The sequence below is a fragment of the Meira miltonrushii genome (genome assembly GCF_003144205.1).
Source record: "Meira miltonrushii strain MCA 3882 unplaced genomic scaffold FA14scaffold_2, whole genome shotgun sequence".
NCBI lineage: Eukaryota > Fungi > Basidiomycota > Exobasidiomycetes > Exobasidiales > Brachybasidiaceae > Meira > Meira miltonrushii.
In genome coordinates, this window is record NW_020289944.1 from 4,295,252 (window position 1) to 4,320,460 (window position 25,209).

The 25,209-nt window shown below is 43.1% G+C and overlaps 14 protein-coding genes across 14 annotated transcripts; 9 read left to right on the plus strand and 5 right to left on the minus strand.

Annotated features, from left to right (window-relative positions):
- Nucleotides 1-494: 494 nt before the first annotated feature.
- Nucleotides 495-2,265, plus strand: FA14DRAFT_54130 (uncharacterized protein). The gene has a single exon (XM_025502503.1). The coding sequence runs from the start codon at nucleotides 583-585 to the stop codon at nucleotides 2,194-2,196; it is 1,614 nt and encodes a 537-aa protein (XP_025356630.1). The 5' UTR covers nucleotides 495-582; the 3' UTR covers nucleotides 2,197-2,265.
- FA14DRAFT_54131 (uncharacterized protein) lies at nucleotides 2,266-3,093 on the minus strand. Its single transcript, XM_025502504.1, has one exon. The coding sequence runs from the start codon at nucleotides 3,012-3,014 to the stop codon at nucleotides 2,334-2,336; it is 681 nt and encodes a 226-aa protein (XP_025356631.1). The 5' UTR covers nucleotides 3,015-3,093; the 3' UTR covers nucleotides 2,266-2,333.
- Nucleotides 3,094-3,399: 306 nt separating this feature from the next.
- On the plus strand, nucleotides 3,400-7,697 carry FA14DRAFT_172878 (uncharacterized protein). The gene is made up of 2 exons (XM_025500440.1): nucleotides 3,400-3,756; nucleotides 3,843-7,697. Exons 1-2 carry the CDS (start codon nucleotides 3,649-3,651, stop codon nucleotides 7,587-7,589), a joined length of 3,855 nt encoding a protein of 1,284 aa, XP_025356632.1. The 5' UTR covers nucleotides 3,400-3,648; the 3' UTR covers nucleotides 7,590-7,697.
- A 217-nt stretch (nucleotides 7,698-7,914) lies between these two features.
- Nucleotides 7,915-9,392, plus strand: FA14DRAFT_161087 (ribonuclease H-like protein). The gene has a single exon (XM_025498961.1). It carries the CDS (start codon nucleotides 7,938-7,940, stop codon nucleotides 9,135-9,137), a length of 1,200 nt encoding a protein of 399 aa, XP_025356633.1. The 5' UTR covers nucleotides 7,915-7,937; the 3' UTR covers nucleotides 9,138-9,392.
- Nucleotides 9,220-10,094, minus strand: FA14DRAFT_120191 (RBP11-like subunits of RNA polymerase; the record flags this gene model as incomplete). The annotated part of the gene is made up of 3 exons (XM_025496392.1): nucleotides 9,220-9,467; nucleotides 9,659-9,735; nucleotides 9,949-10,094. The coding sequence occupies 3 exons, from the start codon at nucleotides 10,092-10,094 to the stop codon at nucleotides 9,220-9,222; spliced, it is 471 nt and encodes a 156-aa protein (XP_025356634.1).
- Nucleotides 10,095-10,353: 259 nt separating this feature from the next.
- On the plus strand, nucleotides 10,354-11,359 carry FA14DRAFT_161089 (uncharacterized protein). The gene has a single exon (XM_025498962.1). It carries the CDS (start codon nucleotides 10,366-10,368, stop codon nucleotides 11,089-11,091), a length of 726 nt encoding a protein of 241 aa, XP_025356635.1. The 5' UTR covers nucleotides 10,354-10,365; the 3' UTR covers nucleotides 11,092-11,359.
- On the minus strand, nucleotides 11,231-12,013 carry FA14DRAFT_179692 (uncharacterized protein; the record flags this gene model as incomplete). Its single annotated transcript, XM_025500942.1, has 1 exon — nucleotides 11,231-12,013. One exon carries the CDS (start codon nucleotides 12,011-12,013, stop codon nucleotides 11,231-11,233), a length of 783 nt encoding a protein of 260 aa, XP_025356636.1.
- A 759-nt stretch (nucleotides 12,014-12,772) lies between these two features.
- On the plus strand, nucleotides 12,773-15,411 carry FA14DRAFT_54178 (uncharacterized protein). Its single transcript, XM_025502505.1, has one exon. The coding sequence runs from the start codon at nucleotides 13,241-13,243 to the stop codon at nucleotides 15,305-15,307; it is 2,067 nt and encodes a 688-aa protein (XP_025356637.1). The 5' UTR covers nucleotides 12,773-13,240; the 3' UTR covers nucleotides 15,308-15,411.
- Nucleotides 15,412-15,515: 104 nt separating this feature from the next.
- Nucleotides 15,516-16,565, minus strand: FA14DRAFT_155740 (NAD(P)-binding protein; the record flags this gene model as incomplete). The annotated part of the gene is made up of 1 exon (XM_025497779.1): nucleotides 15,516-16,565. One exon carries the CDS (start codon nucleotides 16,563-16,565, stop codon nucleotides 15,516-15,518), a length of 1,050 nt encoding a protein of 349 aa, XP_025356638.1.
- A 1,418-nt stretch (nucleotides 16,566-17,983) lies between these two features.
- On the plus strand, nucleotides 17,984-19,030 carry FA14DRAFT_179695 (putative sexual development protein; the record flags this gene model as incomplete). Its single annotated transcript, XM_025500943.1, has 1 exon — nucleotides 17,984-19,030. The coding sequence occupies one exon, from the start codon at nucleotides 17,984-17,986 to the stop codon at nucleotides 19,028-19,030; it is 1,047 nt and encodes a 348-aa protein (XP_025356639.1).
- Nucleotides 19,031-19,733: 703 nt separating this feature from the next.
- FA14DRAFT_155742 (uncharacterized protein) lies at nucleotides 19,734-20,183 on the plus strand (the record flags this gene model as incomplete). Its single annotated transcript, XM_025497780.1, has 1 exon — nucleotides 19,734-20,183. One exon carries the CDS (start codon nucleotides 19,734-19,736, stop codon nucleotides 20,181-20,183), a length of 450 nt encoding a protein of 149 aa, XP_025356640.1.
- A 250-nt stretch (nucleotides 20,184-20,433) lies between these two features.
- On the plus strand, nucleotides 20,434-21,149 carry FA14DRAFT_161092 (uncharacterized protein). The gene has a single exon (XM_025498963.1). It carries the CDS (start codon nucleotides 20,687-20,689, stop codon nucleotides 21,143-21,145), a length of 459 nt encoding a protein of 152 aa, XP_025356641.1. The 5' UTR covers nucleotides 20,434-20,686; the 3' UTR covers nucleotides 21,146-21,149.
- A 487-nt stretch (nucleotides 21,150-21,636) lies between these two features.
- Nucleotides 21,637-23,142, plus strand: FA14DRAFT_104135 (cytochrome P450; the record flags this gene model as incomplete). The annotated part of the gene is made up of 1 exon (XM_025495700.1): nucleotides 21,637-23,142. A coding segment is annotated over one exon (1,506 nt), but the record flags the coding sequence as incomplete, so codon positions are not given.
- A 43-nt stretch (nucleotides 23,143-23,185) lies between these two features.
- Nucleotides 23,186-25,154, minus strand: FA14DRAFT_135025 (MFS general substrate transporter). Its single transcript, XM_025496993.1, has 3 exons — nucleotides 23,551-25,154; nucleotides 23,376-23,484; nucleotides 23,186-23,311 (listed from the first exon to the last, which is right to left on the minus strand). The coding sequence occupies exons 1-3, from the start codon at nucleotides 24,944-24,946 to the stop codon at nucleotides 23,263-23,265; spliced, it is 1,554 nt and encodes a 517-aa protein (XP_025356643.1). The 5' UTR covers nucleotides 24,947-25,154; the 3' UTR covers nucleotides 23,186-23,262.
- Between the last annotated feature and the right edge of the window lie 55 nt (nucleotides 25,155-25,209).

The following is a 25,209-nucleotide window of genomic DNA, read 5'->3' on the forward strand; positions in this document are numbered from 1 at the left end:
AACATCCTTCTTTTCCGATGAGAGAGAGAGAGGCTTTTGCTGCGCTTGGGTCCTAGTGTGTTCAATTATGACGCACATCTCATTTGTGTAATTTCATCAAATGCCGTCCCATTGCAGTTGCTCTCTGCCCTTTGAGCTAAATTAAATATCATGCCGTTCTCCACTTTTGGGTTACGCAGCAGGTTGATTGGATAGAAATGATAATTAATGTATTTAAATTGCATTGAAATGATTGTGCGTTTGTGCATGAAACAAATGCGGGTGCCCCAGAAAATACAAAGTGGGAGAGGCTACACACTACTGTAAGGACGCGTACTCTAAAACTGCCCACAATCACCCAAAACAGCCCTTGATTCGAAATTACGCCTCTTTCTTTATAGAAATCCGCTTGCATGCCAATGAATGAATGCACTCACTTATATCCGAACAAATGTGGATTAAAGTAGAAAACAACGTATAACATACGATCTTCATTCCCATCTGTTCAATCTTGCCATCATCTCGTGTGCCACTCACTCATCCATCTGTGATCAAAGCTTTTACTTTCTGTTTGTTTTATAACAGAATAATTCAGTAGCAAGGATGAGCGCAGCAACAGCTCAAAGACCTTCAAGGGCTCTCTCTGTCGATGATGGAAAAGTTGCAGGCAACTTGGATGTGGGAAATGATGTAAGAACAGGAATAGCATCATCCAACAGTAGCGGTAGTGGAGCATCAGCCGTTGCAGGTCCTTCAAATTCAGGGATCTTGTGTAATGCTCATGAAGCACCGCCAAGAAACGGAAAAATGGATGGCGGAATTGGATCAAAACTCAAAGCTGCATTCACCCATCAACATCCCGGTAAACAAATCAAAACAAACGGAAAACCCCTTGGAAAAACATTCCATCGTGAACAACCTTTACCGCAAAGTCATGCAGGAGGAGAAGTTTTGAGAATTGATCCACGCGGTCCTGATGCTCCTGTCGGAGATGGTATCGTGTTAAGCTCTGGTGAAGGCAGCGATGATGAAGCACCACCAGCATCTCCAAGCGGTCAATCTTCTAGCAACGATGAAGCTGCAGAAAGCGATTATAGCAGCAATGGCTACTTATCGCCAAATGATCAAGCAAACAGATCACGTTCAAATACCGCTTCTACCGAATTATCAGAAAGTGGATCAAGCGTTTGTAAGATCAAATTTGCACCTTTACCTTCTTCAGGTCGTCTCAAGCGTGCCAATTCTATCACGATTGGTGTAGCAGCCAGAAGTCAGTTACTTCAAAGTCAAGGTTCTGGAAGACAAGCGGGAAATGCAGCCGCATGGCAACAACAATACCAACAACAAATGCAACGTCAACAACAAGAACAACGCGGAAGGCAAAATGATCAATACAGCGATGGTTCTCGTTATTCCGGAATTCAGCCTGTGCAACAAGAGCAATCACAGGACCCGGTCGATTTGGGAGAAGAAATCCGAAAGGGAGCATCCAAAGCATGGAATCGCTTCCGCAGAGGCAGCAGTGTATCATCATCCGGCAGCAGCAGCAAACCTGAAGCTGAAAAGCGGGAGAAATTACCGCCAGCAACGGAAAGCGCAGTGGAGGAAGATGATGAATCAGCCTTGGCTACTGGAGCAGGTGAAAAGACACCCAAGCGTTCTCAAAGCCCGACTCACATCAACAGTCGTCATTACGATGATGAAGCTGATCCTGAAGGAGCACAAACGCCACGTCATAGTATGCAAAGACGTGTTTCGACCGGTGCATTTATCGGTCAAGCATCTTACAGTCGAATGGAAGAAAGACGTAAACGTGGAGATGCGGTTGATGAAAAGATGAGTTATGAAGATGCTGAAAGACAAAATGAAGCAACTCAATTCATCGAAATGTTAGGTCAAAGAGGTGCCGGCAGGGAAATTTATCATCGTGCAGATGGCGGTCGCAAGAAAGAATACAAAGTTAAACGTGATGGCCAAGGGAAATTGATCGAAGTCATAGGTATTGACGAGAAAGGATCAGATATGGATACTTCATCTGAATCTGAAAGAAGCAGAAGCACTGAAGCTTACAGTGAAGAAGACGAGGATGATGAAGAAACTCGTGAAGCAGAAGCTCTAGCCGATCAAGCGCTCAAAGGACATAGCGAAAAAGCAATGAAGGCAGGAGCTGTGGAAAAGATGGAAAAGAAGAAATCTTTTGGACTCGGACGGAAATGATTGTATCAACACCCCTGCCATTCTATGTATATTATATTCATCTATTTTAAAATCATTATACTTGCTCGGATTGCTAAAGGGAAAAATGCTTGAAATTATGATACAATTGAACTTTTTTGTACGATATTTAGAGATTGTTATCCCAATAATGCGTTTAGGATATCATCATCAGTAATGCGTTGAATGTTTGCGCCACGATAATTTTTTCTTGAAAGAACTTCGATTACTTTATCCTGTTCGAAACCCATTCCAGTGAATTTGATCACATCTTCTCTGCGTAATCCTGCACGTTGAATTGGGTCATCTTGCACTGCTCCTGCAGGACCGTTCTGACCAACTTTTGTAGTTTCAACATTGGAAACGTCTTGTTTTGCATAACAATCTGTCCAAAACTTTGCCGTTTCCTCAAAACCTTTCTTATCAGCTTTGTAATGCGATGCAACTTCTGCATCTTGTGGATCATCCGGTTCGGGTGAACAAAGAAGAGAACGCAAAGAAACCAAAGTGGATCGTAAGGTTAAAACTGGCGTCCAAGCTTTTGGCGTTAGAATATCCAAACAAATTGCACCTGAAGCACTTGAAATGTTTGGATGATATACTTTTGTGATGAATTTCATCTTGAGTGGTTGAAATGGATATCCTTCAACTACTTCGATATCCACTTTGAATGAACCTCCTTGATATGGACTTCCTTCTGGGCCGGGAAATGTACCGATCAAATGACGAATATTTTCATCTATAATTGTGATTGTCAATCCTGAATCTTTGTCATTTTGTATATCAGTGATTTCTTTTTGTATCCGTCTTGCAGGATTCATTGTTGGTTCGGGATGTGGTTGTGACGTGTGTGTGTAGGTGGAGTTAGAAGGAAGAAATGATCTGATTCCCTTTCTTTGTAATCGGCCTTAACGCTCGTTCAGTTTAGCCGACTTACCAACCCCAGATTCAATTAACCTTGAAAGACACACGTGCAAAAAACAATCAATCGGGCTCGAGCACATCTACTGGCCGAAAGACTGTTAAAGTGCATACGCGTTTCAATACCAAATAGCAAGCGCGGAGGTTAATAAAGTTCGCGTTCTACTCACTGCTGATGTGCCTTGGAGTTTCTTTTTTTCTTTTCGCACTTACGTATCGGAAACGGCTAACAAAACGAATGTCCTGTCGTCTGTCTTGAGAATGAGTGGCCCATCCATTCATCAAGAAAAAGTTGAACACGAGCCATCCGGTCAAAAGTGGTTACTATCTTCCATCATCATCCCTCTTTGGCTAAGAGTTACGCCCCTCCTCTTTCAGCAATCTCACCTTTTGCCGTTTATGTGGTAAACTTTGCCAAGGTTGGCATTTCATCCTCAACCGGTTTGGTTGTAAAAGTGGGCAGTAGAAGGAAAAGCTTATTCAAAACAGAAACCTAGATTCCCTACAAGTCTCTAATTATCATCAATCGCCAATATGGCTACTCTCAACGTAAAAGATGCTTTGTCCTATTTGGACCAGGTAAAAGTTCAATTCTCTGAACAACCTGACGTATACAATCGATTCTTGGATATCATGAAAGATGTGAGTAAAACAAAGCGGATGAATGCATGTCCATACTACTTTTCACATATACTGACTGTCCATTCCTCTCCAATTTCGTCTCTCAGTTCAAAAGTCAATCCATCGATACACCAGGCGTAATTGAACGTGTCTCCACCCTTTTCCGAGGCCATCCAAGTCTAATACAAGGCTTCAACACATTCTTGCCTCCGGGCTATAGAATCGAATGTAGCTCTGATCCAAGCGAAAGCAACTTGATCACAGTTACAACACCTACAGGTACAACAACACAAACACCGGGTGGAGTGGGCATCGCTGGCGCTATTAACCGAGCCGGTGGCCCAGCAGCCAGACCCAGAGATCCGGCAGAAGGGCATGGTCATCCACATCCACCTCCCGTCTTGCCTCCAGGAAGTCTACATCATCGTCCACACTCTCCTGGTGGTGCACCGACCACGCCAGGTGCTGCCGCTGGTGCTGGCGTCTTGAGTCATTCAGATGCCAATGCTATGAACGACAAACGTCCACCAGTGGAGTTCAACCATGCGATCACCTATGTCAACAAGATCAAACAACGCTTCTCCAATGACCCCGATACATACAAGCAATTCTTGGAAATTCTTCAAACATATCAAAGAGAACAAAGACCGATCCAAGATGTTTATGCACAGGTTACCACCCTTTTCGAAAACGCAAAAGATCTGTTGGATGAATTTAAGCAATTCCTACCCGATACAAGCGCTGGCGGTCAACAAAGCGGTGGCTTGTTTGGCTTGATGGGACAGATGACATCCGGCATGGGAGCAGGTAATGTTGGTGCTCCGATGCCGATGCATAGAATGGATCCAGTACACGACAAGAAGCCCGGTATGGTTGGACCTGGCGGCCAAATGGTAGGAGGACCAACACCAAGCCGAAAGAAGAGAAGCGCAAATCCAGCCGTTGCCGATACTGGTAGACCGGGACAGAAGCCAAAGAAGACCAAGAGCGGACATCACAAAGATCGTTCTCCCATGCGAGAAATGAGTCCATCGTTCCATGGTATGGCCCCTCCAGGTGCTCTGATGCATCCGTATGGACCAGAAGGCGGTATGTTGCCTCCAGAAGCGATGATGCAGCCTGGTATGATGGGACCACCCGGTATGCCTGGAATGGCTCCTAACATGCCACCTGGGCAAAGTGCATTAGCCACAGTAGACGAAGTCGCCTTCTTTGAACGTGTGAAGAAGCACATCGATGATCGGCCGACATACATTGAATTTTTGAAATTGCTGAACCTTTTCACGCAAGATATAATAGATATGCGAACGCTAGTCGATCGCGCTGCTCTCTTTATCGGAGGCCAACGGGATCTATTTAATACGTTCAAGTCATTGTGTGGCTATGAAATGGGCAAGAATGGATGGCTAGACAACGAAGATCCAATCATCGAGAATGTACCAGCGATTCAACGTGAACGGGTTGATCTTAGCACATGCAAGATCCATGGAGCCTCTTACCGCAAGCTTCCGAGGGCAGAAATCCGAGTCGCTTGTTCCGGCCGTGATCCGATGTGCTGGGAAGTGTTGAACGATGTTTGGGTAAGCTATCCAACCTTGGCATCAGAAGCAGAAGGTTTCAATCCACACAAAAAGAATGTGTATGAAGATGCACTTTATAGAAGTGAGGAAGAAAGACACGAATATGATTATCATATTGAAGCAAACTTACGGACGATTGCCTTGCTTGAGCCAATCGCGGCAAGAATAAGCATGATGGATCACGAAGAACGACAGGCATTCCGTTTGAAACCAGGCTTGGGCGGTCAAAGCAAAAGTATCTACCAACGAGTCATTAAAAAGATCTACGGACGGGATCATGGTGTTGAAGTGATTAATGCTTTACACGACAACCCTTGCAATGCCGTTCCCGTTGTATTGGCTCGATTGAAGCAGAAAGACGAAGAATGGAAGCGCTGTCAACGTGAATGGAATAAGGTCTGGCGTGAAGTAGATGCACGCAATTACTACAAATCTTTAGACCATCAAGGTGTGAACTTCAAATCATCTGACAAGAAGGCAATCACTTCTAAAGCATTTGTTGCAGAAATTGAAAGCAGACGCATTCAACAGATCCAAAGACGGCTTGCTTTGGATGCAAGTTTGCCGCGACCCAAGGTGGATCATCAGATGACGTATCAATTGGACGATTTGAATGTTCTGGTTGATGTCGTTAAGCTCTCGTTCAGCTTCTTGGATCGTGCCGCTTACAACAAGGCAGATTGCGACCGGATAGAATCATTCTTGCGTGGCTTCTTACCCAGACTTGTTGGAATGGATGAAAAGGCGTTTGAAGAGATGATCAATGGGGATGTAGTTGTGGATGAAGATGACGAAGACGATGACAGTGAAATCGCAACAGATGATGAATCCACTGACGGTCAAAGAAGGAAAGGCCGTCATCACAACGATCTGAGAAGGAAGGTGCTTAAGACACAAGCGGAGAGCAACAAAACTGGTGTTGAAGGTTCAACAGAAACCAACGCTGATGATGTAGAGATGACTGATGCCAATGGTACCACGGAACCCGAAGCAGAAGGTACATCAGCAGCAAAGGCAACTTGGGCAAGCACTGATGCCTCTCAAGCATTTGACTCAACAACTGGTCAAACCAACAGTGTCGACAATGCAGCCAGATCAGCACGTAAAGGTGTAAACTTCTTTTGTTCTACGCCGCATTACGTCTTTGTACGGCTATTGCAATTATTGTATGCACGTCTTTCAAAGATGAAGCAACTTGGAGTGGAAATGACTCAAGAGCGAAACGGCCATGGCCAAAGCGCCGATCGTAGTAAAGGAAGGGCCAATCCGATCGCATTAGAGTTGGGATTGCAAGATCCCAGCACTGGTCCAGCCGCGATAGTGGGAGCGACTGCCGCTTCTACCGCGAACGGAGAACAAACGGTATCGGGTATCACCTTGCATCCTTCACGCTATTACGATACCTTGCTTGATCTTACAGAGAAGTTCTTCGATGGTGAATTGGACAGCAATACTTTCGAGGAAAGCGTTCGGTATATGTATGGTATTGAAGGCTACATTGTGTTCACCATTGATAAGGTTGTTGGAGCGTTGATCAAGGCCGCTCAGGTGATTATGACTGATAATAAGAGTCAAGAGTTGCAAGGTATCCTGGAGAACGATCGAGGTCAAGACTACAAAGATCATATCGCCCGCCGAATGAAAGCAGAGTCTATCATCGGTAAAGATGAAAACTTGTACAGGATCGAATGGCTGCCAAATAATGCTACAGTGGCTGCACCTGCAACTGCAACTGAAGAAGAAGAACCCTCTCTTGACGGAACAATGTTGATCCAATTACTTTCCCGCGATGACCTTACTTTGGATGAAGAATTTGAATCTGGAACGGCACAAGAGAAATGGTTGTACTATATCTCAAGCTACACCCTTTGGACGCCAACCGAAGGACTTTTGCAAGAAGCTAAAGGACCTTTCCTTGACCGAAGTCTGAAAGTTCGTCGAGAGATCGGTGATGATCAAGGTACGGCGTATAGAACGCGAAATGGATTGGAAATCAAAGTATGCATTTCTACGTATAGGCTATTCTTTGGACAAGAATCCGAAGATTACTTTGCCCGACTTTTACCCAAGAGTACCCGTGATCGACAAGATCGAAAGATGAAAGCGTTGAACCATAAACGAATTTCCAAATTTAATGATTGGATAGAGTCTAAACATAAAGATTCTTCCGGAACGGCAACAGAAGCGGAAGCCAAACCAGAAGCAACAGCCACAACCGCTAAAGCCGAAGAGGAAGCTGGTGAAAAACCAGCAACGGTCGAAGCTGCCCAGTAGTAAGATCACAAACTTTCCGTATTTGTTCTCATAAACGACTCTGCACAGTCTATATTTTTTGCTATGTTCTCATGTTATTTTTGCAATGTATCAATTTTGAAGTAAAACTTATGAAGAACCTCGTCTGCTGTTTTCATGGTCGATAGGCCTCTCATACGCGATAAGGGTGGTCTGCTTCTTCTCCAGTAAAAATTGCCGTCAGGCACCAGCCAACAGCAGCCCGCACGAGTCGGCGAGCGGGAACACGAGTTTGACGCGTTTTTAAAGTGTTGCTTTCGAATTAAGGTTGTAGTGGTGTTTGTACGAAAAGTACATCCTCTTTATCATTTTATATATGATCATAACGAGATGACGACGACATTACGCAGATCGTCGAGAAGGAGCACTCAGGCTAGTGATGGAAAAGTGAATACTATCGTTGCTTTGCCTGAAAAGAGAAACGGAGCAAAGTCCGCCGCAAAGGCTTCAGCAAAAGAGGTTCAAAATGAAGCAAAGGATAATACCATTTTGGTAGTGAAAGGGAAAAGGAAAGCAAAGGATGAGGTGTCTGAAGCAAGTCCACCAGTCAATGCTGCAAAAGCTGCCAAAACAGCAGACGAAGAAGTCTCCGGCGAAGATAGCTTTGATTCCGTAGAAGCGAATCGATTAAAGCAAATGCTTCATTATGAACGACAAATTATCGAGGGTGAACGAAAGCGACTTGCAATGGAAGGCTGCAAAGATATTGTTGAAGCGATGAAAAGATTCGCAATCATTGGAGTTGATGAAGTTGGAGTTGGACCATTAGCAGGACCATGCGTAAGCGGAGCAGTTGTTTTGAGTATAGGAGTTGCAGATGCAAAATCAAATTATAATTTGGCAAATTTGGCCGGCATTAATGATAGCAAAAAACTTAAACCTGCTCAAAGAGAAGCTTTGGCAATTCAAATTAAACAGTATAGTATGGCAAATAATCTCGGCATTTGTACTTCACAGGAAGTGGACACCCTCAATCCAAGAGCGGCATCGATGGAAGCAATGCGAAGGGCAGTGACTGGATTATTGGAAGGTCCTTTGGCAGGCTATCGTGTTCATCTTTTGGTAGATTATCACACCGTTCCTGGAATTGCAGACACGATCGGACAAACATGTTTAGAAAAAGGTGATGCAAAATCACAATCAATCGCCGCTGCTTCTATTATTGCAAAAGTGTATAGGGATGAATATATGCTTCAACTTCATCAATCTTATCCGCATTTTGGATTCGATCGAAATGCCGGTTATGGAACGGCAGCACATATGGCAGCTCTGAGAAGTGGTTTGATTTGTCCTGAACATCGGCTTTCATTCACGCCTGTCCGTCTGGCTTATGAAAAGATTCAACAAGGAAAAGATACGACAGAGGAAAGCAAAGCTGATGTATCTACTGCAACCGAGCTAATCCGTTCCGATAGCCAGAAGGAGAATGAATTAACCGAAGAAGTCGATCAGAAGGTTACCGGTCGATCGGCAGGCAGATCCTCCCGCGGGAAACCATTACGAGCATCGCGAAAGCCGAACAAGAAATAAAAATGGAGCTGTCCTGTCACCTTAAATTACATGTACATTATGCATTACACTTGTTACAAATACAGTATGTCAATTACGACCATTATCTCAACGAGCTTGCAACGCTAGCCTTTGCTTTACTCTCTGCTCGTTTCTCTTCCCTCTGCTGCCTTCTGATCTCCTCTCCTTTTCTGACTGTTTCCCGTAATTGTTCTTCCGTCAAGCCAGGCTCTTCGAATCGTTCATATTGATCCTTTGCGAGATCTGCTTCATATTCTTCACCAATTGTTTGGAATAGTTGATCGAGATTATCCAGAGCGTCCCGCAAAGCTGTCAGACTAGACTTTTGATCTGCAAAGAGAAGAAGAGTGTAATAAGATCGTTAGCATATTGTCAAGATAAGCAAAATTGCAAAAAATGATTTTCAGTAGGAACAATTGGTTGTATATTTCGTTTAATTCGATCATGTGTTTGATCTGATAAATCCCTTAAAACGATATCATCATTGAGACAGCATTCACATCCATAAGTGATCTACTCACCATACATTTGAATCCGTAAATGAATCTTTGGCTCACTTGGATGTGGGTTACTGTATCCGCAAAATTCCACAGAAGGACTAGAGAGAAGAAGGGGAGAAGCAATAACATGTAAGCATTCCCATCATTCAATCTTGACATGTTCCCAATCCCCTCAGCAACGAAGAATTCCTGTTTTTCTATTGTACCACACTGCTACTGGCGGTCCTTTGCAAAGGACTGTTTTCGCTCTGAATAGATGTTGTTGATTATAATCCTCGGGAGCAGTGCTTGTTTTGATGGGCGATACTCACTTTTTCATCAACATATACCTCAATGCATTTCCCAACGTATGGTCTTCATTGTGTAAACAATAAGTTGCTGCTGATAGATCGGATTCGAAACCTTTTAAGATTTCAATCTTGTCATTTATCTCTAAAGCGACTTCATCAACTTCCATTCCTCCATTTTGTTCGTCTAATTCGACTTGTGAGGTTGGTAATTGTACCTCTGCCATATTTTTGTTGTTATGAGATTGAGATGATGAATGTCAAGAGGTGATGATTGTCAATAACGCGAGTTTAATTTCTTCCACTAAGACGGAGAAAATTTAGCCAAAAAGCGCTTTGGGTGTAAGATCACGTGGCTTAGAGGGTGGAGGAGCTTACGTATTTTTGGTGTTCTTCTCAGGAACAGAATGCTTATCTTTGTATCCTCATCATCAAGTTAGCATGTCAAGATCACTAATACGGCAGTTCTCAAGGAGGATAGCAAATAGCAGGATACAAAATGATGGAATGGAAAGCTTGACGTTATTGCAGATTAGAAACAGTGGAAGATATAATGCCAGCTCTATCACACCAAGTCGAAGTTTCGTTTCACTAAACGACTTGGCAAAGTTGACCCCGTTTGGAAGCTCTTCAAAGGACACAAATCCATCATCTTCCTCGCACAAGAGGCAAGGCGATGACGGGTACACGGAATCGGTCACTCTACCCTTCTCACGCGATCATCTTTTCTCAATTGTGAGCGATGTGGCAGCGTATGAAGAATTCGTGCCATACTGCATTCAATCTCGTATCTCATCCCCAGAAGAGGCATCTCGCTACCCGCAATCATCTATAAAATCAAACCAAGCTTCGCAAGACGCAGAAGAATTTCTAGCAGAGTTGACAGTCGGATTTGGAAACCTAAAAGAACAATATACCAGTAAAGTGATTGTTGATCGAGAAAAAGGACAAGTGATCGCAGAAGCGATTCCAACGCCACTTTTTCAACATTTACGTACTTCTTGGACGATCCAACCTCTTTCTCCAAACAAGTCTAAAGTGGATTTTGAAGTACATTATGCATTCTCAAATCCATTTTATGCTGCTATGGCTAAGGCTGCTATGCACAAAATGGCAAGTCAAATGATCGGAGCATTTGAGAGAAGGGCTGTTGAACATGCTTCTTGAAGGTACTATAGATTTACAACACAATAGAATCAAATTTGTATAATATACATAAATATTTGTCACTCCTTTGACTATTTGTCACTCCTTTGACACAACACACTTTAGACTTCAATCGATCCTAGTATATCTGTGTCAGCCTTTAATCGCCTTTCTTGACAATTGTAACCTTTTCTTTGGGCATGCGATGGAGTTCAACCCTGCCGTCTGATCCACGTGGATAAGAATCGGGATCGCTGAAGTGTATCACAGAATGACCAGCAGGTGCTTCTTTCTTGTTAATATCTACACCCGGTCCAAGTTTAGCCGTGGTGCCACCGTTATGAGTAAGCTTTGCCAATTCATCATTCGTCCATTGATGCGAAACTAACACCGTTCGATGAGGAGAGCCTGGCCGTGGTGTTGATGGCTTTTCAGGTCCACTTACATGTGTCATACCGCTGAATCGGGACTGATGAGCATGTCCAGAGATGACATCTTTCAGAGCGTCTGTATAGCGTGCGGTTACTTTTCCTTGATCTTCCACCCCGGGGTGCCGTGAACGCCAATCACCTGAAAACGTATTTGCGTTATACAATTTCCCATTCAAACTACCCATATCCGTACCTCTAAGACGATCATTATCATGGTAAACAGATGCGCCTGGATGATGTTGTTTGATAGCATCTGCTGTTTCCGTACAACGTCCTTTGCCACACGAAATGATTGTATGAACTTGTTTATGCTTCAAATCATTAGCTATCTTTTGTGCTTGTTCTTTGCCTTTATCATTTAAATGATATTCTGGTCCGTTTAAGTCACCTTGAACTTTACCTTGTGTCATTGCATGTGTTTCTCCATGGCGAACTGTAATAAGTTCTTTTGCATGTACTTGCGGTTCATGTTTCATGGGCGGCTGATGAGTACGAGAGTATTGCGGATACATTGCTTCAACTGCCGTTGAAAAGATGAAATAGCTGCTTAGCAGATATACGGAGAGAGTAAATTTGAGCATTATAAGATGTATCTTCTGTCGAGTGTTTTGGGGAAAGTGAATTTCAAAATATTGACACATTTTATACCTTTCAATAAATTGCTTTCACACTTTCAAATCCTTCCCCGGGGCTTCATAGAGTAGCATATCCTGTGCAAAAGATGAAGGCGTGCGTACGCTTCTGTCCCCACCATTCGGTGGTGAATCGGTGGGATCACCGTGAATTGTCCATGGGATGTAAAGACACTCACCGTTGCGACAATGTGGTGCGGCAGGAAGATAAGTCACTTCTTCTGTCCTTCAGCACGTGGTCAGAGAGTGCAAAAAAGGCAAGTGTGGTATGCGAGGTGCAAGAGGTTCATTGTGCAGGGAGAACCCTCAGAACTGAAAAGGCAGGATGACAGTATAAGATTTAATACTTTTGCAATAGTCTAATTATGCTTTTGCATCCAATCGAGGCTAACGATTTCTTACGCCTCTTCTTAATTGCAGCACGTACCTTTTGACAGGCAATCCCACTAGGCATTTCAGCACAAGGTTCTTGAAGGAAAAAGGAACAAAAGGGGAATATGAGTTATACAAGCGTGTTTTAACTTTTCCACACTCTAGCACACGCGGGGCTTGCGTATGAACTGTGGGAAAAAGAAAGTCGCCTTCACTTCTAAAGTGCCCGGCACTTAGTATTCAATTTAAATTCAACCATTACATGGAAAATTCCGATCAAAAAGCCTCTTTTCCTTTTTTTCGCGGGCAAGGCGCGGCGCGTGTAAAGAGCATTCACTAACGCAAAATTGGCAATTGAACTGCACGGCACCTCTCTATACGGTCAATTCATTTGCAGCAGCAGCAAATACAGTTCAATCCGATCCTAAGGTTTGACATGCCTACTCTACAGCCTACAGTGGTCATCCCTTCCCATCATCATCATCATCATCATTACCATTGAAATCGTCTGAAGATATCAACGATTATCATCTTCACCTCTCTGCCTGCCACTCCAGCAAATACCCTGGTTCGCATGACGTGTTAACCCCAAACTATTGGCGTTCGACTCACATTCATTCACATTTTTACACGCTCATTTCGATAATCAAAAGGGAGTGAAATCTCCAATAACAGCATACAATCACCAAGCAATACAAAATCAGCACTCCCAATAATCCCTAATTAATTCTCAAGATGGAACCAATCTCGACCAAAAATGCAATGCGTAGACATCCATCCACATCCCTAAACAAACGCGCACCTTCTGTACTTCCAATCAAGGTGAATTCAGCATCTAGTTGCTCACAAGTACCTATCTCATGGGATGCATCACAAGGAAAAGCGCCATGGACGGTAATGATCGCATTAACAGATTCCATACCGTTCACCTTCAATGTTCCACAAGCATCCGGATCGAATTTTGCCGTGAATTGGGATGTACCAAAATTATCCACAAACACCCAGGCTTTAGTCGCAGTTGCAGATTCGACAGGGGATGTTTCAGGTGTTTCTTCATTTTTCAACTTAAATGCCGGCTCAGGATCATGTGCAGCAATTCAAGTAGATTTAGATTTCGTTTGGTATCCCACCAATAATAAAAACACTCCGGGTCATTGTGACGATTGGGGTGTCTCATGGCAAACGGATCCAAAGGATAGTGGGGTAAAGGGGACTGTTTCATTCACCTTCTTACCGGAAAATGGTAGACCTGTCACTGTGAATGCAGGAAGTGGTGCACAAGGAGCATTCAAATATACCATTCCTTTTCCTTCTGGCACGAGGTTTCTCGCTTCGGCAAACGATGAGGGAAGTTCAGGTACAGGAGGCGTAGGAGACTTATACAGCGTCTCTAATGTCGGTCGCTCAAAATCATGTGTTGCGCTCAGTACAGTTGGTAATGGCCTTCCGAAAGGGTCAGGGACATTGGCTCCTGCATCTACTGCATCTACGTCCACGCAAAGCAGCACGAAAGGATCAGCTAAAACATCCTCGCATGGCGCAGCAGCTTCTAATACGTCGGGCGGGAATACACCTGCCGTCTCTGCAAACGATGCTGCGTCTGATCATAAATCTAACTCGGCAGGAACAGCGGTTGGAGCCACATTTGGTGTTCTAGGCGCTTTAGCTTTGCTTGGAATACTGTTTTGGTGGTTAAGGAAGAAGCATAGAGCCAAACAGGACGAGCACGATGCATGGGGAGGAGCAGCTAGCAACGGACAAGCGGCTGCAAATGTATCGCCCTGGAGATATTCAGCATCACCGTACGGGGCACCGCAAACGAATAGCAGAGCGAGTGCATGGCTCAGACGAGCATCGGGAACAGCAGCTACTGGCTTCCGTGTCCTCGGTCGCGGGGCGAATAACAATTCCCAATCAGATATGGGACACGGTCGAAGCGGATCAATTACCACCAGTGCTCAACCGCATATGCAGCAAGCAACGTATCGAAACATGTCCGTTCCGGAAGACAATTACGCCCTTTCTTCGATTGGAGGTGGGAATACGCCAGACAACTTCCCACGATCCCCTTCTCCTACGCAATCACAAAAGTTCGGCAACGGAAAAATTTTTCACAGCACCGTTCCTGATACAGCTCTCTTCCCTCCTCCTGGCCCTCGGTCGTATGGTTATGATGAAGGTGGCTACGGCATCGCAAGACAACAAAGACCTATGCAGCAACAGGGATGGCAACATCCATCGGAAGCTCAGTCGCCATTTGCCGATCCCGTTCGTGATGGAGGTGCAGTGACGATGGATGGATATCGTGGACCGGTGAGTGAGGTACGCAAGGGTACTTCGTCATTTGATTCACAGAGCACTCCCTCTGTAAAAAGTCGCAATTTGCTTCATGGACGAAAGAATGGCAGCAGTGCTGGTGGAAGCTCCAGTAGTGGACATGCACGTACGGCAGATGGACTTGGCTCTGACTATATCCCACCTGTTGGACCGACAAAGACAAGCATTCATGATCCTTACACACATATGAGTCAATTATGGGATCCGAACAGTCATGGAGAAATTGCTGATCGGATCAATCAAGCTGGAAGAGGAGCAGGACAAAATATGCCTCCTGCAGCTGCAGCTGGATATCACGGTGGATTTACTCGAACTGGACCGGGTGTCCAAAGAGTGAATGCGCCAATCACAAGTGAAGTGATGATGCCCGAACAAGGTATGCAAAGGTTCGTTAAGACAGGACAGCGAAAGCCAACAACGGCAGAAGTGATTGATGAAGATCGGGAGGAGTTGCCTTACCTATAAGCATAATCTCGGGCTGTGCATCAAGAGTTCGTCACCTATTCATCTTTTTTTCAATAAGGACTTTCTATTCGTCATCATTTTTCCACAGGATTGCCACAGAAAAGGCTGGTACCTTTTTCTTGTTTGTGCATCTATTCAAAGAAGATATGGAAACGTTGTATACTGTACATCTATTTTTACAAATTGTTGTTTCTTCTTTTGATCTAAATTAATAGAAATCAACTTTTTTACCTATGCCTTTTGCTTCTGCGTGCTTTACCACTAAGTTGAAGATTGCCGTATCTTGCAATGCGAAACCGACACTTTTGAACATGCTAAATTTATCCGAAACATCTTGACTATTTTTGTTTAGCACAATCTTTCCGATCTCTTGCCAATCTTTGGGAGAAGTGGAAGATTTGAGTAAATCGCCCGCTTCATGACTGCAAGCTTCGATTGAATCAACCGATAATGCGTTCTCTGAAGCTGCTCGCTCGACTGCTTTTGCGGGAACTTCTTGCATGTGGGACTTGTATGATCCGATCAAGGAAAAGTGTACATCATCTCGTAATCGTACTTTGTCCCACGCAAAACGTGGTTCGGTGGACGGTGTGCAGCCGCAGATAAAGTGTGCTTCATTCAATACTGTGATCATTTCTGGACTGTCTTGTAGTAGAACATCCACCTGTGTCTCTTTCGGTAACTGTTGTTGAAGTGATGCTTTTGCTTCTTTTACCTTTTGTGCACTTGTTGTGATAAATGTCACTTTTCCTAATCGATAATACCCTACAAATAAACGTGCATGCCATTTAGCCTGCATGCCAGTTCCAAAGATGACAATATTTCCATCTTTTGTTTTGTCGGGTGTTTTGGTCGTTTGCATTGCAATACTCGCACTTAAACAACCTGCTGCCGTTCTTACGCCAGTTAATTGTGCAACATTTATGATAACTTTTGTTTGTCCTTTTGTAGGATGAAATACTAACCCTGTAGCAGGTAATCCGGTTGCATTACCACCAGGTTTAGGGACAGCAACGCATTTTATCGTCACTTGATCTTCATTTCTACTTGGCATGAACAGATGCGTATGAGCCGATGAATTGATTGTTGTTCTGATTGGTGATTCCCATCTGTTTTCATTTTGTGAAGAGTATGTCGAGAATACATCCGTCTGATTCGCGATTAGATCATTGATTGATATCCCATCCAATATCTCATCTACATCCTTTCCGCTCAAGATCAAAAGCCTCTTTTCATCTTCGTCATGGCTTTGGTTCATATTTGTACCTGAAGAAAAAGGGAAAGGGTTTGGTAGTGTAATGTGCATACATTAGTCCAACACGCCACGCATATCCCACGTTCTCCTGGGTGGGGTGTTGGTCTCCAGTTGTACCCTTTACACAGAATATTCTACGCGTTAAGCCTGGTACGTATACTACTATAGTTAGCGTGTTCCTTCAGAATTCTATTCAGAGGCTTAAGGTAATGTATCCGCACTTTTGACAATTTGCATACGTGCGCCACAAGCCACTCAAGTCAGTCTTTCCTTCTTTGACAGGCCTTCAATTCACCGAGATATGCTCGCTTTTTGTTCTTTTGGAAAGTGATCTTCGATCAAGAATGTCCGGAAATATTTTCATATAGAATATCATGTGACCTATATCAACTGTTGTTAATACACATAACAAGGGTCTTCCCTCGCAAGTATTTTCCGCGGATTTAGTCGGTATATAGAAGCGAGTGAATCTATTTCCAGAATCTTAGCTGCCATTTCCGAACGAATCTCTTTTCGGTGTTAGGATGGAGTTGGCACAGTGACTGTATTGCGTCACTGTCACGCATGATTATTTTGATTTTCATTCCAATCGCCGACTTCGGCCCTTGCTGCACATGCTGCTGCCTGCCAAACGTTATACGCCGGCGGTAATTGTCGATCATTATTAGCGTGTATGCGCAGCGCGCGTGTGCTCACTAGCCCAAAAACGAATTGTGAGCTGATTCTCCGCATTATTCGAACCCTTTGAGTAAAAATAAAACACAGGCGGATAGCACTTTATGTTGTCCAATGACGTTAAATTAAATGAACGAGTCGCTCACTCCCTTCAGGGCATCGTGAGAGAAAAAAGCAGGTACTTAATCATTGTCTAATTCTCATACCACTTTAATAATTCACAGAACGTGTGTTTGTAAGAAGATCACCGAACCCTGTTCATCGGATTGAGAGAATGAGAAAGGCTAATTATTATCAAAGAACTTCTTTTTGATCGGGACACACAGAGAGAGGGCAGGCAAACATTCTGTAACTAGATGTTTGAGGTCGATCTTACCTCACATATACTCTTTTGAAATTGAGATGAATCTATGCATATATGAACCACAAAACTCTACCGTTCGGGCGTGGCGTCTGTCGGAGAAGAAATTGAAATTGATCGTGCTGGATACGCATCTGAACGGTAAAACGATCAAATCGATCATTAGTAACTCAATCTATGCATTCCGCCACTATAATGCTTCAGATTCAGAAGAATAAATAAGTCTTTCTTCGGATAAGGGTCGAAAGGGGGGAAAGGGATTTAATAAAGTATATAAACGAGATACTATTCCTCCACGCCACTCACTTTATCTCCTTCACAACAACAACAACTTTATTTACCCCCCTTTCCAAACATCCAACTCCCCGCCACCTAAACCTCAAAAATGGTCAAATTCACTCTCTTGCTCGCTTTCGTCGGTTTGGCAGCTGCCGCTCCATTCAAGCTCAACAACGGCTTCCCAAACCCATCACCATCTGCAATCGCACAAATCGAAAAAGAAGCAGGCGGTACATTACCAAACACACCTTTGCCAACATCACTCAAAGCTAATGCCGTTCAAAGTTTACAAGTTATCGCCGTAAATGAAATCTTTGAAGCTGCTTACTTCTCATCTTTATTGCACAACGTTACCCATAACGTAGATGGTTATACCGACTTTGATGGTTTAAGTCGTGATTACGTTATCAAATCATTAACACAAATTCGTGCACAAGAAGAAATGCATGCTCTTGGTGCAAATGCAATTTTGAAGAGTGCAGGTGCAAAGACGATTGGTTCATGTAATTATATGTTCCCAGTTACAGATTTCAAGAGCGCAATCACACTTGCTGCAACTTTCACAGATTTGGTTTTGGGTACTTTGCAAAACGTTAACCAAGGTTTCGCTTTGGACGGTGGTCAAGCTGCTGAAGGTTTGGTTCCCTTGCTTGATTCAATCATCGGTCAAGAAGGTGAACAAGATGGTGCTTATCGTTTAATTCAACGTAAGGTTCCTTCTGCCGCACCTTTCTTGACTGCTGCTGCCGGTCAATTTGCTTTCAACGCAGTCGATCAATTGTTCATCGTTCCAAACTCTTGCCCTTCATCTTCAAACGTTTCAGCAATCGGTATTCCAGCATTCAAGACTTTGACTTTGGCCACTTCATCCGAAAAGCCATGCAGTACAAAGGACACCACTTTGACATTCAAGACATCCGAAAGCAGTGTTAACGGTAAGCACATTGCTTATATCTCTGGTCAAAACAAGCCAGTCGTCGTTCCAGTTGAATCAGTCAACGGAATGGAATTCAAAGCAAGCTTCCCATTCACCAAAGGATTCTCAAAGGGTTTGACTGTTGCCGCTCTCGTTAACTCTGCCGGTCCATTCATGAACGCAGCAGAAGTTGCCAACTCCACTGTTGCCGGTCCAGGTTTGATCGAAGTTGATTAAAAACTTTATCCAGCCGTCCTACTCTCTCTTCGTCTTCTAAGATCATAGTCATCATCATGATCTCTTATACCTTTTCCAATTTTTTTGTTCATATTTCAACCCTTAACCCAAGGATGTTTCTCTAATCATACTTTCATACTAATACAAAAGATGAAAGGAATTCAAAATGGACATTCATCGTAAACAGTAGCTTTGTGGATGTGTGTGTAGCCCGTGACATGGTAGAGTAAGTTTATGGAGTGCCGGCATGTCTTTAAGTCAAAATGTCTAGTCATGACGTATGTACCTCGATTATATCCTGATTTTCGGCGTAATGACCGAAGAGGTAGTGATCGATACAAGACAAGAGCCCGTTTTATGATGATATTTATGGTTTTATTTTTCAAGTGCCGGCGACTTTTTCCGTTTTAGCGGGAAGGCACTGCGATAACCCCCCAGCCTGCGTCATTATTTGATTAATTCAAGCCGAACTCTGTGCAATTGTGCAGTATTCCACGGAAGCTAGTCATTCAAATCCGAAACTTAATCAACGGAGATCCATGGTAGTCTATGTCAACTTTCAGGCACACAAATATAACACACAAAACAATATTATGACGTCTTATGTTCAAAGGAGACAATGTAAAGATATAAAAGGAAATAAATATAGCATATTAAATAAAACAAATACCCCATCATCCAATCCCACTTAAATACAATCACAATGCGTTTCTCTATCCCAGTCTTCGTCAGTGCCGCTTTGGCTTTAACTCAATATGCAAGTGCAGAAGGATTAACAGGAATCAAAGTTCCTGCTTCAATCACGCCTGGAGAATTGTTCAATGTGACATACTCATTCTCGAACGGCTTAACCAATTGTGCAGAATATATGGCAATCTTTGGAATGACTTATGATAAAAATGTTTTAGAAGCAAGTACGATTGGATCACAAGTAGTTGCAACTGCAGATTTATCAAAACTCGTTCTTAATCGTACTTTTAATGCAACAATTCGTGCACCAAGTCATGGTTATTTTGAATTTTATGCAAATTATTATAATGGTACCCTTCCTCAACCTTGGTATATTTCTTCGGCAAACATTCAACAAATTGGTGATAGTGGTGGTGTAGGCCTCGAAGTGTTCCATGCCAGCACCCATATCAATTACAGTTAATGTGTGCCTGTACTTTATGATCTATTTTTAATGACATTCATGGTTCCTAAAATCCTTCTTTCGTGACAGGTGACCGTTATGCACTCCTCTATATGACATTCGCTTTGTTGAATGCAGTGAACAAAAGCACTCCACCCACAAAGAAATGCCGGCGACTTATTCCGTAAATTGACATACACGGAGAGGTCCGCTTGCATACCTGGCGGGATATGGCACTGTTCTATAGATTGAGCCATGCTCGCCTGCTTCATTGTTCGCAACCTTTGATCGTGCTACCTCTTCTGGATTGAAGCCGGATCTTGCAGTTCTCAAAAACGCTAGTCAATCAAATCCGAAATCTTTTCAGTGATACAAGCACAAATAACACAATATTAGAGATCTTCGTTTCACCAATCTATAAGCATCACTTGAAGCAATGTAAAGATATAAAAGGAGATAAACTTTGTTGTGTCGAAACGGAACACTTCCCCATCCAACACATTTCAAGCCAACTTACACCCACAATGCATTTCTCAATCCCTCTCTTGATCAGCGCCGTTTTGACTTTGAGTCAATATGCAAACGCAGAAGGATTGGTTGGCATGAAAGTGCCTGCTTCCATCACACCCGGGCATGAATTCAATGTTACTTATTCATGGACAGATGGATTATCGTACAATCAAGATTATCTTGCAATTTTTGGATTTACATCTAATGTAGAAAGGATCAAAGGAAAATACTCTATCGGATCACAAGCACTTGCAACTGCTGATTTATCAAAAGCGAATTATGATAATAAATTCAATGTTACAATTCGTGCACCAAATCATAAATGGTTTAAGATTTACGCAGATGTTAATAATGGTACCCTTCCTCAACCATGGTATGTTTCTTCGGCAAATATGCAACAAACTGGCTCAAGTGGTGGTGTACGCCTTGAAGTGTTCCATGCCAAAACCACAGTGAAGTATGATCATCATTAGTGTATGTGTGTGTACCTCCTTTGCTCAATACAATTGTGACACCTCTTTAGCCCGTGTGCCTCTTTGTTTGTTTTTCTCGGACCGCTCCATTTGCCGCGCTTGGTCAATGCGGTGGCGCAGTGTTTAATTAAGATGGCTTTTGTGGGGAACAATGAACAATTACCGCATACAACACTTTCCGGTTCCTGATAGAATCATGTCATAAGATCCAATGAAATTAAAAGCAATACTAAGCTGATGGAACTTCTCTTTGTTCCTCCATCTGACACCATTCAACAAATATGATCATTCATCTTGACGGAGAAAATGCTAGGTACCAAGCAACAATTGGCTTGGCATTGCTATCACATTTCATCTTTTCACGTCATGATCCTCATCCTTTTGCAGTCATCTTCCTATATTTGGCTGGCTGGTTAGGCTGGTCACGTTATTTGATCACCAACTATCATGCATCAATCAAAGAAGTTATCCTTTCCGTTTCAACATTGACTGCATTATACACCACGACATTATTAATGAGTATTGCAATCTATCGTCTCTTCTTCCATAAACTACGCAAATATCCCGGTCCAATCACTTTCGCGTTGACAAAATGGACTTCCGTTCCAATGGATGCTGCCGGTGAAAGACCACACACATTCACAAAATTACACGATCGATACGGTGACATCGTTCGTGTTGGACCAAGAGAATTATCGATCAACGATCCAAACGCCGTCACTTCTATTTTGGGCGGAACGAGTAAATGCGTCAAAGGTCCATGGTATCAAGGCGTTCATGGCGGTAAAGGTGAACGGGCATTGAATTTGCACGTTACAATGAATCCAACCCATAGAAGACAAAGAAGAAGAATTTGGGATCAAGCATTCAGCGTACGTGCATTGCAGTCATACGAAGAACAATTGTTAGCCAGTACTCGGCAGGTCATGCAACAACTCAATAAACTTGCTGGCGAAAAAGAAGCTGTTCCAGTCGATCAATGGTGTTGTCTGTATTCGTTTGATATCATGGGAGAATTGGGCTTCTCACGTTCATTCAACATGGTTCAAAAAGGGAAATTCTCCAATGAGATTCATCTTTTGGAGAGCTTCATGAGTGCCGTAATGATTATCGGGAATGTGCCTTACCTTTCACACATCTTGCGCTTGTTGCCTAACCCTTTGGTAGCGTTTGATGACTATACGGAAGAAGCTGTGAAAGAACGTGTACAAAGAGAAAAGAATTTGCAAGCAGACAAAGAGGGTCAAGTCGCTCGTGTTCCCGATGTTTTCTCTTACCTCTTAGAGGAAGATACGGAAAACGGATGGAAACATACATGGAAAGAGCTGATTGCAGACGCTCAATTGCTCATCGTTGCCGGCAGTGATACTTCTTCTTCAACGTTGTCCTTGGCTTTGTACAATTTGGCCACAAATCGTGAATGCTTGGAAAGTTTGAGAAAAGAGCTCGAACAAGTTTTTGGAAAGGATATCGAAACGAGTGAAATTCAAGACTTTGATGCGTTAAACAAAGATTGTCCATATCTAAACGCAGTCATCAATGAAACAATGCGTTTGTTCCCACCGGTAGCATCTGGTGTTCAACGTGTGACACCGAACAAAGGTCAATTTGGCGCAAAATCCGATCAAACGGAAATCAAACTACGAAACAAAAAGAGTTTATTCTTACCACCTGGAACGGTTGTTTCTATTCCAACTTCACTCATTCAACGTGATCCACGTAATTTCAGCCCACATCCTAACAACTTCCGACCTGAACGTTGGATTTCACCGGAAAGAGAAGAAGCGTTTGAAAAGAATGCATTTGTGCCGTTTGGCTATGGACCTTCAGGATGTGTAGGAAAGAGCTTGGCATATATGGAAATGCGTTTATTCCTTGCGCAATTTGTAATGCAATTCGATATTCGATTAGCAGAAAATTTCGATCAAAATGCTTTCTTGGACGGAATCAAAGATACGTTTACCATGACTCGTCAAAAACCTCTAAACGTTCAAATCACTCGTTTACGAACGTGATCCCACGGAAATGTCTTTGGAGAATCCTATTATTAATGTACATGATGTTGAAGCTCTATGTGTGTATAATGTGTGAAATGCTGTGCGTGTGAGAATGAAAAATTATGTGCTGATGGCTAATTTTGAATGTTTACGGATATCCTCTCCCCATCTGTAAATGAAACAAAGGATGTCAGTCATGTGCGTCAATCGATAGCTTCCACTTCACAGCTCACCTTTGGAAAAAGAATGGTACTGGAATTGCAACAAGCGATACGAAACCCAAAATGCTCGCTGCCCATCCTGGACCCAATCCTTCGAACATTTGACGGGCAAACAGAGGCACTGAAAAGGAGGGGGGAGGTGAAAGTCAGTATTTCTGCTTGTATGATTTGCATATGTTCAACTCACTGAAAACGGCAACAAGGCAACGTGAGAAAGCCATTGCGCCTAAAGCAGAAGCAGCATAAATATGATAACATTGAGCCACATAAACTGCCAACGCATTAAAAGAGAGTAAGACGGCCGTTCCGATTGGAATTGTGCCTAAGATTGGAACGATCCAATGAATTTCTTTTCTCGATGTCCAACCGAACCAAAAGAAACCCAAGACCATTAGCGGAGCGGTAAAAGCAACCATGCGTAAACGAATTTCAGGTTGAATATGACCACCGTTTGCAAGAGCAACTTTACGTGCCATTCGATTGAAATACCAAACGATCGGAATCGAAAGACAAATTCCAATTCCGAATGCTATAAAACATAATCCTGTTTCACCTGCATTGAAACCGTAAATGCCAGAAAAGATGACTGGATATGCTTCGAAAAAGATGAACAATAATGCATATGCCCATCCAGTCCATGCAGCCGCATAAATGAGAGGAAGTTCGCGTGGACTAAAGAGCATCGAGAATGGTCTGACAAGATAAATTGTGAGAATGTCATGCCAAGTCATATGCATTTCAATCGGTGCTTGTTCATGGCTATAACCTTGAGCACGTAATCGTTTAGCTTTATTCTTGCGTAAAACGGGTGTATAGGTTTCCGGAAGTAAAAAAGCTTGTAGGATAGTATTCAAACCCGCAAAGATTGCCAACAAATAATAAATCCAACGCCAATTTCCGCTCACGTACAAAAAACCTCCAGCCCAAGGACCACAAACAGGACCACCAAAAGCGCAAAACGAATAAACCAACATTGGCCAAGGTCTTTCGATCGGAGCAAAAACGTCTGAAATTGTTGCACCTGCTGCAGATTGTGGACAAGCACCAAACAAACCTGCAAAAACACGCAGAACGAGCAAAGTTGGCATATCTTGAGCGAATCCACATCCTAAATTAAACAACATGAAACACGGTGTAGAAATCAAAAAGACTGGTCTGCGTCCGTACAGCTCCGAGAGTGGTGACCATAAAAGTGGACCTAGTGCAAATCCAATCATATAACAGGATAACGATAGCACTGCGACTTCTTTTGAAACATGGAAACCGTCAATGTATTGTTCCATTGCACCCGTTGCAATCGAACTTGCCATTGTTGTATTAAAAAATACTGAGCCTACCAATCCTGTGATTAACCATTTTTGCCTGTTTGACCAATTGTATGGTGATTCTTTTCCTTTGAGAACCAATGGATCATCATCATCCGTCTTTTTTTCCTCCTGGTGTCTTTCAATATCTTCATCTGGTGTCGTACTTGGCCTTCTACTTTGCATTGGTGTGGTATGTGCTGTAGAGTTTGTTCTTTCCTGTTCAGCCAATTCAGGCCTACCGGGACCTATTGATCTGGCATCAACGGTGCCCGCCATGATTTCAGAGTGGTTGATAGTCTTGAAGGATTGTTTAGTCGTCTAATCATCTTTTTGATTGAATGTATGCCACTATCCCAAAGATCTTTATCAATTGCTTAATTGAAACCGGCTTCTTGATCAATTCTCCCTTTCCGTGCCGGCTGGGAAAAAGTTTCGTAATTGTGTCCATGCATGCATACAATGCAATTAAGGCACTGGACGTATGTTAATGCACATTCGTATTCATACAAACTTTTGTTTTTCTTTTGCCCTGCATTAAA

What these genes read in the sequence shown, in the direction of transcription:
- FA14DRAFT_161087 (XM_025498961.1), top strand. Translation starts at nt 7,938, where the DNA reads ATGACGACGACATTACGCAGATCGTCGAGAAGGAGCACTCAGGCTAGT.
- FA14DRAFT_161092 (XM_025498963.1), top strand. Translation starts at nt 20,687, where the DNA reads ATGCATTTCTCAATCCCTCTCTTGATCAGCGCCGTTTTGACTTTGAGT.
- FA14DRAFT_161089 (XM_025498962.1), top strand. Translation starts at nt 10,366, where the DNA reads ATGTCAAGATCACTAATACGGCAGTTCTCAAGGAGGATAGCAAATAGC.
- FA14DRAFT_54130 (XM_025502503.1), top strand. Translation starts at nt 583, where the DNA reads ATGAGCGCAGCAACAGCTCAAAGACCTTCAAGGGCTCTCTCTGTCGAT.
- FA14DRAFT_172878 (XM_025500440.1), top strand. Translation starts at nt 3,649, where the DNA reads ATGGCTACTCTCAACGTAAAAGATGCTTTGTCCTATTTGGACCAGGTA. An exon ending in TCTTGGATATCATGAAAGAT is followed by an intron (nt 3,757 to 3,842) that starts GTGAGTAAAACA and finishes TTCGTCTCTCAG; the next exon opens with TTCAAAAGTCAATCCATCGA.
- FA14DRAFT_54178 (XM_025502505.1), top strand. Translation starts at nt 13,241, where the DNA reads ATGGAACCAATCTCGACCAAAAATGCAATGCGTAGACATCCATCCACA.
- FA14DRAFT_135025 (XM_025496993.1), bottom strand. Translation starts at nt 24,946, where the DNA reads ATGGCGGGCACCGTTGATGCCAGATCAATAGGTCCCGGTAGGCCTGAA. An exon ending in TTGCCTTGTTGCCGTTTTCA is followed by an intron (nt 23,485 to 23,550) that starts GTGAGTTGAACA and finishes CCTCCTTTTCAG; the next exon opens with TGCCTCTGTTTGCCCGTCAA. An exon ending in GTACCATTCTTTTTCCAAAG is followed by an intron (nt 23,312 to 23,375) that starts GTGAGCTGTGAA and finishes TTTCATTTACAG; the next exon opens with ATGGGGAGAGGATATCCGTA.
- FA14DRAFT_54131 (XM_025502504.1), bottom strand. Translation starts at nt 3,014, where the DNA reads ATGAATCCTGCAAGACGGATACAAAAAGAAATCACTGATATACAAAAT.